Source organism: Triticum urartu, chromosome 3A, assembly GCF_056163025.1.
Source record: "Triticum urartu cultivar PI428250 chromosome 3A, HENAU_Tu73, whole genome shotgun sequence".
Taxonomy (NCBI): Eukaryota; Viridiplantae; Streptophyta; class Magnoliopsida; order Poales; family Poaceae; genus Triticum; species Triticum urartu.
The window spans coordinates 259,680,506-259,690,306 of record NC_141875.1 but is presented as its reverse complement, the minus strand read 5'-3'; the positions used below and the strand labels follow the sequence as shown (position 1 = coordinate 259,690,306).

At 45.9% G+C, this 9,801-nt stretch overlaps 1 protein-coding gene across 2 annotated transcripts; it reads left to right on the top strand.

Moving 5' to 3' along the window:
• Positions 1 to 1,181: 1,181 nt before the first annotated feature.
• On the top strand, positions 1,182 to 9,308 carry LOC147979387 (uncharacterized). Of its 2 annotated transcripts, none has more exons than XR_015618704.1 (2): positions 1,182 to 2,139; positions 5,949 to 6,321. XR_015618704.1 is itself a non-coding variant. In XM_087546865.1 (2 exons), exon 2 carries the CDS (start codon positions 7,826 to 7,828, stop codon positions 8,924 to 8,926), a length of 1,101 nt encoding a protein of 366 aa, XP_087402991.1. In that variant the 5' UTR covers positions 1,182 to 2,139; positions 7,246 to 7,825; the 3' UTR covers positions 8,927 to 9,308. The 2 variants fall into 2 exon arrangements, 1 of the variants encoding a protein (XP_087402991.1); XM_087546865.1 differs by lacking the exon at positions 5,949 to 6,321 and adding an exon at positions 7,246 to 9,308.
• Positions 9,309 to 9,801: the final 493 nt, after the last annotated feature.

The window sequence follows — 9,801 nt, the reverse complement described above, 5'->3', positions numbered from 1 at the left end:
TATCTGAGGTATTTGAAAATATATTCTAGTTGTATGAATATAATTCAAATTCAAATAGCTTGGTTTGGATCAAATACCTTGCCAAAATCCTTGCCAAAATGCCAAGAATATAATTCAAATTCAAATAGTTGTATTCTAAGTCCCAACTAAATCCTTAAAAATGTTAAATATTTTTGGTTTGGATCAAATACCTTGCCAAAATGCCAAACATTAATGAAGGCATTTTGGGTTCATTGAATGCACTTTTTAGGGTTCTTTGCCCTTGATTTAATTTTTGAGGCTTTAGAATTCCCTCAATTCAAATTCTAGGAATTTAGACATGATGCATGATGCTCACTTAATGCAACTAATTGCAACAAAGATCTAGGGTTGTGACAGAACAAGAGAGGGGTATCATGGTGTGACGACCCGAGACCAGCGCTCCAGATGCCTTCCATGGATTCCGAGATTCGTCGTGTGATTTGTTTTGTTTGTTGAATTCATCATTGCATCATTTGCATTGCATCATGTCATCTTGCGCCCCTTTTTAAAAAACTCAACTAAATAAATTGTATGGGTCTTCGATCCATTTAAATCGAGGGAAATTCACATGGTGAAATTCTCTTTAAAACATATCCTCCCAATATATTAGGGGGCTATAATAAATATTACATTAACTTGGAATCACACATAACACATTTGCATTATTCTTCAACTTTTCTTTTATCTGACTCAACTTCCTATCCTTTCTTTTCGACCTTTTATTAAAATTGAGTTGCAATTTTACTTCTCCATAAATATTGCAAATCTGCCAAAAAATCACATCTAATGTGTGGGAGCATCTCCTCAAATCTCAGCCCATTTTGAGTCCATTCGAATGGGCTTTAAAATGCAAACCTGTTCAATTAAATTCAACATGTGCGAATTTATTTTCTCTAAAACTCCTCTTGCCATTTTTTTAATTCCTCATATTTTTATGGGTCCAGGAAAATTAACCTCATGCCAAATTCTACCCCTAACCCCTTCCTTTTCTTCTCCTTTCCTTTGTTTTTTACTGTTATTGGGAGAGAGAGAGGGGGGTGGCGAGCCCAGCAGCCTCCCTCTCCGCTGGGCCGACCTCCTAGGCCCACCAACCCTCCCGAAGCCCAACTCCTCCTGGCCTTTTTCCCCCATCCACGAAGATGTCCCAACGCCCAGCCGGTGCCTATCTAACCCTAGTCGCAGGGGAGACCTCTGCTCGATCCCCTCTGCCTCCTCGTCACCTCGCTCGCCTCCCTCCTCCTCGATCTGGCCCGAAACTGCTGTCATCGTGCCTCTCCCCCTTCGTGCCGCCTGGAGCCCCCGCTACCACCTCGCCATCCCGCCGCCGCGTTCGGTCGCCGCCGGCGACCACAACCCACGCCGCTCCTACCTTGGCCTCCTTTTGCCTCAACGGAGCAGGTCCCCGCGCCCCCACGACTTCGTCTGCGTCGTCTCCTGCTCCTCGCCTCGAGCACCGGCGCACCAAGGTCGGCGTCCTACATCTCGTCGTTATTGGAGCTCCCCACAACCAGCAAGCAGCCGCACCTCCGCCTCGCCGCCGCTCCTCCTCCCGCTCATTGGTGACGCTAGGAGCCCGAGCCCCGCTGCCACCTCGAAAGCGCCGGAGCAGCCGACCTCGTCCCCGTCGCCCTCGACCCCATGCCACCTAGCCGCAGCTATCGCCTGATCTGGTCAGGAGAGGGGCTGATCTATTCGTCCCGACCGCCGACCGTCCCCTGCTCGCCGGAGCTGCTCCGTCCTTCTACCGTTCCCTGACGCCGCTGCCTCTCGCTTCTCCTGTCGGCGCCTGAGCCCTACTGAGCTCGTTGCTGCTCCCATCGGCCATGCCCTCTCCTTCCTGCACTACTGCCACTATACGCCAACACCAAAGGTTTTGGTTTCCCCAAGTTCCATCAAGCCGACCGTGCACGTCTACCGTCTCAATGGGTTTTTCACCAAGTTCGGCTACATCATAAAGATATGTACAACCACGCGGATTCACTTAGTACGACTACTCACGGGACCCGTCAAGTTCATCTACGTGTGGGTATGTCTACACATCTGGGATGCGTCAAGTACCTCTACAACCCGTGTACGACTACGTGATTTCACCAAGTACCCTTCTGTAATGCCCCAGATGTAAGTTTCCTTATTTGCAAATCCAATTGTTGCCATTTCCTACTATGTGATATGATATTCCCTTCGTGGCTGGGTTTTGTCTTTCGCCTTGCGTTTTGTTCATGTCATGCATTTCATCTCATGTCATCATGTGCATCTCATTTGCATTCGTGTTCGTCTCACGCATCCGGTCATTTTCCCCATTGTCCGTTTCACGATCCGACACTCCCACATGCACCCGTTGCACACCTATAATCGTGTTTCATGAGCGGGAGAATAACATTCTCAGAATGGGTCGAGATTTGTGGAGTGACCTTGGTACTTCACCAGTAGGCTGCCTGTCAAATTTCGTTCCATTTGGAGGTCGTTTGGTGCCCCAACGTTTAACTGGGTAACCATAAAAGCCCCACTTTGTTGCAGCCCAACACCCCTCCAAAACAGCCCACTAGCCCATCTAAACCACCTCCATGCTCTCCGTCATTGGATCACGATCGTGTGGGCGAAAACTGCACCTCACTTGGACTCTCCTAGCTCCCTCTACCTATATATATGGCCTATCCCCCGAAATTTTCGCAGATGAAACCCTAGCCCCGCTCCCCTCCGCCGCCGGACACGTCCGACCCTCACTGGACAAAACCGCACCGCCGCCCGTAGCCAACCAGAGGGCGCCACGTGGCCCACCGCCACCTCCCGCCGCCGCGGCCCGAGGGGCCCAGGCCGGCCTGCGCGCGCCGCCCGTCCTCCCCCGTGCCCTAGCGCGTCCGGCCACCGCCTCCGCCACTGCGCCCCTCTCACTGCTGACCTCCGCCGCCCAGTGCCTACTATGGCCGACGCGTGCTCTGCCGCCTCCCTGCGCCGCCGTGCTCCTCCGCTGCCACCTCATCACCGGTCGCCGCGCCGCCCCTGCGCCGTCGTCTGCACCTCGCCTGCCACCGGATCCGGTGCCCGGCGACTCCGGCGAGCACCCTCAAGCTCCTACCACCACCGTCTCCTCCTGGTCGGGCGAGTTCTTCCGGCGAACCTTCGAGTCCGTGCCTACCCTAGATCTACAAAGGTTAACTTCGTTTTTCCAGTTCTGAAATCCTAACATTATGATGCCATGTTCAACATGCTATATCTCCATGTCCGTGACTCCGATTTGTGCATACGATATATCAAAATGTTTGCCTCGTGATGCTCTTTATGTTAATGACATTTGCATGCATGGTAATGTCCATATTGATGCCCTAATCATCGTTTCAAAAGTGCTATATGATGTTGTCTGCTGGATTTTAACAGAACTTCATGAATTGTCATTTTCATTGCATTTTATGTGTGCATCCTATGAGCATGATGTCTACATGTTTTATGAGCTCCATCATGCCGTATTTACAGAGGTGCAAGTCTTGTATTTTTGTGATCTATGTGGTGACTAGCACAAGCATGCAATGTAGGCTTCATAATGTTGTTGTTTTCAAACACTTAGAGATTTTCCCAAGTCCTTTTCCTGTGACATTTTGATGCCATGTAAACTTGTTGCTACCATGAGATCCATGCATATTTTGAGATGGTTCAATAAGCATGTTTTGAATGTGTGGTATTGCGATATCCACTCATGCCTCTGGTTGTAATTATGGAGCACTCTAGCATGTCATTTCCTTGCTCTACTTTTGCTAAATATTGTTCCTGGCAGATGGTTAACATGAGATTCAACTTTGCCATCGGTGTTGCTAGTGATGCATGTAACCTATGAACTTTCTCTTGCCATGCTTAGCTTCTTGAACATGTCTACTTACTGTTGGTTACCTTTTTATTCCATGTAATGCCTTGTGGTAAGTGAATTGAGCTTGCAAATTTGCTATCATGAATCTGTTCCTGCCATGCTCTATTTTTCTTCCCAGTCTGAAACTGATAATATAACCTGCCATTTTTGCATGGGTTCCACATCATTTTCTGTTCATCTTTGGTTAAAGTTCAGTAAGGGATTTTTGTTATATGTGTTTAGTCCTAGCATGCCATGCCTTTGTTTGCCATGATATGTTCCTATAGGATGTAGTTTCGTCATGTTTAGTATTTTCTCTAAGTCTGTGAAGTTGATATCATTTGCATTTTTTCCATGCTATTTTGAGCTTGTTCTAGTGAGAACCAGCAGGAGCTCAGTGTTCATGATTTTTAGAGCTTCATGTGTACTTTATTGTCATATGCTTTGTTGTCTTTTTGGAGTGTTGTAGCATAGTTTCTTGTTGCATTCTAAGTACTATGATGTTGTTAATTGCATATTTGTGTAATTATTGTTTTGCTTGTCTTTTGCAAACTGTGCATCTGTTTCCGGTGATCCTTATATCAATTTCGCCCGAAATCACCTCATCTTTCCAACATCATACTTGTTTTGACAAGTTGATGCCTTGGTCATTCTTTTCCTTTTGGTGTACCCATATGCATTGCACATCATATGTTGCATTCCATGCCATGTCTTGCATCATGTTGCTTGTGCATTGCTTGTGTTCCGTTGCTTGTGTTCTTGCTTTGGGTGGAGCCGGGAGACGAGTATGTGAACGAGGAACTTGTTGAGTACGCTAACTAGGAGCAACCTTTCGACAACTCAGAGAACTTTGCAGGCAAGATGACCATCACCCTCGATATCACTTCTATCTTTGCATGCTAGTTGTTCATTCTATCGCTATGCCGCGCTACCTACCACTTGTTTATCATGCCTCCCATATTGCTATGTCAAAGGTCTAACCCACCTTCTATCAAACTGTTGTTTGGCTAAGTTACCACTTTTGCTCTGTGCCTCTGTTAACGTTGCTAGTTGTAGGTGCCTTGCAGGTTGTTCCATGTTGGAACATGGTTATGTTGGGATATCAATATATCTCTTATTTTAAATGAATGCATCTATATACTTGGAAAAGGGTGGACGGCTTGGCCTTTTCCTCAGTGTTTTGTTCCACTCTTGCCGCCTTAGTTTCCATCATACCGGTGTTATGTTCCTTGATTTTGTGTTCCTTACGCGGTTGGGGTTATGGGGCCACCTTGACAGTTTGCTTTGAATAGAACTCCTCCAGCAAGGCCCAACCTTGGTTTTATATTTGCCTAACAACCTATAACTTTTCCCTTGGGTTCTGCAGACCCGAGGGTCATCTTTATTTTAACCCCTCGGGCCAGTGCTCCTTTGAGTGTTGGTCCGAATGGGCAGCCCGCGGGGGCACCTCAGGGAAACTTGGGGGTTGGTTTTACTCATAGCTTGACCTATCCGGTGTGCCCTGAGAACGAGACATGTGTAGCTCCTATCGGCATTTGTCGGCACAGTCGGGCGGTCTTGTTGGTCTTGCTTTACCATTGTCGAAATGTCTTGTAACTGGGATTCTGAGACTGATTGGGTCTTTCCGGGAGAAGGAATATGCTTCCTAGATCTTGAGAGCTTGTGATGGGCTAAGTTGGGACACCTCTGCAGGGTATAAACTTTCAAGAGCCGTGCCCGCGGTTATGTGGCAGATGGGAATTTGTTAATATCCTGTTTGTAGAGAACTTGATACTTGACTTAATTAAAATGAATCAACCGCGTGTGTGGCCATGATGGTGTCGTTTCGGCGGAGTCCGGGAAGTGAACACGCTTTTGGGTTATGTTTGAACGTAAGTAGTTTCAGGATCACTTCTTGATCACTTGTAGCTTCACGACCATTGCGTAGCTTCTCATCTTACTCTTTTTTGCGTATGTTAGCCACCATATTTGCTTAGCGCTTACTGCAACTCCACCTCATTACCCTATCCTACCCATAAGCTTAAATAGTCTTGATCTAGCGGGTGTGAGATTGCTGAGTCCTCGTGACTCACGGATACTTCTAAAACAGTTGCAGGTGCCGATGATACCAGTGCAGGTGATGCTACCGAACTCAAGTGAGAGTTCGACGGGGACCATGGTCGTTACTAGGTTTCGTTTCCTGATGATTAGTAGTGGAGCCCAGTTGGGACGATCGAGGATCTAGCAGTTGGGTTTATCTTCCTTTTCATTTGGTTGTCCATAGTCAGACTATGAGTGTATTCTGATGATGTATGACATATTTATGTATTGTGTGACATGGCGAGTGTAAGCCAACTCTATTTATCCCTTTCTTGTTCATTACATGGGATGTTTGTGAAGATGACCCTTCTTGCAACAAACCACTATGCGGTTATGCCTCTAAGTCGTGCCTCGTCACGTGGGAGCTATAGCCGCAACGTGGGTGTTACAAGTTGGTAATCAGAGCCATCCCCAACTTAGGAGCCCCCTGCTTGATCGAATCGCTGACGTTGCTGAGTCTAGAACAAAAATGTTTTGAGTCTTAGGATTATATATATCGGAGAGTAGGATTCTTTTTACGCCTCAGTCCATTGGTCTCTTTGGTGGGGCCTCCTGGCGTAGATGTTTTGACTTTCCTCTCCCCAAATATCATGAAAAAAATTTAGGATCTCACGGGTATCTTGGACTCGTTCTGATATTCTTCTGATAAGAACATTGTTCATGGTGCCTTCTGACATTTAGGGGTTGTGGCAGTGTCCTGTGGAGTTGAGCTTTGAGGTGTTCTCATCACAATTTTATCGTTGTAGTTCTGGAATACCTGAGTTCGCCGACATCAAAAATCTGCAGTTGTTGGTGAGATAACCTCGACACCACCTAGTACTGGGGCAAGAGTTCAGGAGTATTGCCATACTTCGTATAATGGATGATTTTTGAAGGTTGAGGTACATGATTTTCGGAGTTTTCTTTGTTATGTGTTGACGGATGGATACAATTGGAGCGTAGGGCTTGTTAGTTGTGTGACATATATTGTGCCTCCCTATATCCCCAACACCAGATTGCATAACTAGAAAGTTTCGGGAGTTTATAGGTGGGAATTCAAGTAGCTCTACCTTTTCTTCTCGCAGATATTTGGTTTGTGATTGGGTAATCCTTACCACTTATTTGTTCCAGTCGTACCTTGTTGTTTCATTCATCTACCTTTATCTAAGTGGCTTCTCACCTTAATGGACGTGTGATGCTAACTTTGGATTTCATTCGTTCATCCTTGCTCGAATGTTTTTTGTGAAGACTATATGTTGCAATTTCTATCCATTGATTCAGCTTGTCTATCTGTCTATCAAGATTCTAACGTATGTCACCCTCTACAGGATGGCTCCCCCAACGCATCTGAATCTGGAATGCAATAATGGGAGTAAGGCGAACCCTCCAACTCCGCCTCCAGAGGCATGGCAAGCCACCAATGCCAATGCCCATATGCTTTTGCAACTCTTGAAAGAGCGCAACCAAGGCCAAGGAAATCAAGGCCAAGAGAATTTCAACAATCTGCCTCAGTTTGCTACCCTCAACCAGTTCCTTGCAAATCAGCCAAAGTCTTTCAGCTACTGTGCCGAGGCCATGGACGTCGCTGATTGGCTCGTGGACATCAACAAGCATTTTGAATGTAGCAATGTCAGGCCTAAGGACTATGTCAAGTTCGATTCTTTTCAGCTCAAGGACCGATCAGCCGATTGGTATCAACATTACAAAGATTCCAGAGGAGGTCGAGTGATTACGTGGGATGATTTCTGCCGAGACTTCAAAGCTCATCATATTCCAACAAGTGTCGCTGAGAGCAAGCGTGAGGAGTTCTGCAATCTCAAGCAAGGAAGCATGTCTGTGTAGCAATACAAAATCCAGTTTCGGAAGCTTGCTCACTTCGCAAGGCAGGATGTTCCTGATGAAAAGAGCATGATCTATCACTTCAGAGGTGGCCTAAAAGAAGATCTGCATCTAGCTCTCGTTCTTGTTGATCCTACTAAGTTTGATCAATTCTATAACATGGCCCTCAAGCAAGAAGGTGCTCAGCTCAAGTGTGAGGCATCAAAGAAGAGAATCAGGGATGTAGTTCAGTCTTCTTCTTCCTCACAAGTGGCGGCTAAGCAACAGAAGTGCTGGCTTCCTCCTCCTCCGTTTCATCAGCCCTACCAGCAGAAGAACAAAGGTGGCCATGGATCTTCCCACCCACCCAACCCAGACTATCAGAACAAGTCTCAGTCTCAAGCTCCGAGGTCAAGTGCTCCTTATCATCGTCCACTCTCAGAGGTGACTTGCAACAAGTGTCAACAGAAAGGTCACTATGCAAACAAGTGCTTCAACCAAAGGCGCCTTCCACCTCCTCCTCCTGTGAGATCATCTAGCAATGCAGTGGTCAAGAATAATCCCAAGCATGCTAAGGTGAACATGTTGAATGCAGCTCAAGCAGAGGACTCTTCAGAAGTGATCATGGGTAATCTTCCAGTTAATGATATTCCTGCAAAAGTCCTATTTAATTCTGGTGCATCGTATTGTTTCATGTCAAGACCATTTTTTGCCAAGCATGAATTCACTTCTTCACATTTGGGTAAACCCATGGATGTCATTTCTCCGGGTAAACGATTGAGCTCTAGTTTGATAGCTCCTGATGTTACCATCAAGATGGGCAACTATAAATTTCTATCTTCTCCAATTGTTCTTGGAGACTCGGATATTGATCTAATTCTCGGCATGGACTGTCTTTCTAAGCACAAGGATCAATTTGATTGTGCTGCCAGGGAGATTCAATTCACACACTCTTCTGAGGATGTGATCATCTATGCCGCTCATGACGAGACCATTCAATTGTTTTCTCTCAATGAGAATGGTGAGCTAGACCCAATTTCTCAGATTCCAGTCATTTTTGAATACCAAGACGTCTTTCTAGAAGAACTTCCAGGAATGCCTCCTCACCAGCCAGTTGAATTCGTTATCATCTTGAGCCTGGTACTAAACCCGTTTGCAAACGTCCTTCTAAGCTTGGACCAAAGGAGCTGAACGAATTGAAAAAACAGCTCGATGAACAAGAGCTTCTGGGTTTAATCAAACCGAGTTCATCTCCGTGGGGTTGTGGTGTTCTTTTTGTCCAGATGAATGATGGCATGGACCAACTTTGTGTCGATTACCGTCCATTGACCAAGAAGACAATTAAGAACAAGTATCCACTTCCCAACATCAATGAGCTATTCGAGCAACTTAAAGGTGCTACAGTATTCTCGAAGCTTGACCTCCGTATGGGTTATCATTAGATTCGCATTCGTGAACAAGATATTCCTAAGACAGCATTCAGACAAGTTTTGGTTCTTATGAATATACTGTCATGTCTTTCGGCCTTGTCAATGCTCCTCCAACATTCTCTTGCATGATGAACTTCATCTTCAACCCCTACACAAATGAATTCGTCCTGGTGTATCTCGATGATATCTTGGTCTTCTCCAAGAATAAGAAGGATCATGCCAAGCATTTGAGATTGGTGCTCGACAAGCTCAAAGAGTATCAATTCTATGCGAAGTTTTCCAAATCTGAGTTTTGGCTTGATGAAGTTCTTTACCTTGGTCACATCATCTCCGCCAAGGGCATTCTTATTAATCCCGAGAAGGTTGCTGCAATTGTGAACTGGGAACCTCCTCGGAATGTCAAGTAGCTCCGTAGTTTTCTTGGTTTTGCAAGCTATTGCTGAAGATTCATTGAGAATTCCTCTAAGATTGCAAAGACCCTTTCCAACCTCCTCCAAAAGCATGTCAAGTATGACTGGACTCCTGAGTGTGACGTTGCTTTCAACACTCTCAAAGAGAAGCTTGTCTTAGCTCCTGTCTTGACTCCTCCTGATGAATCCATGCCATTCAAAGTTTTCTGTGAGGCCTCGTTGCAAC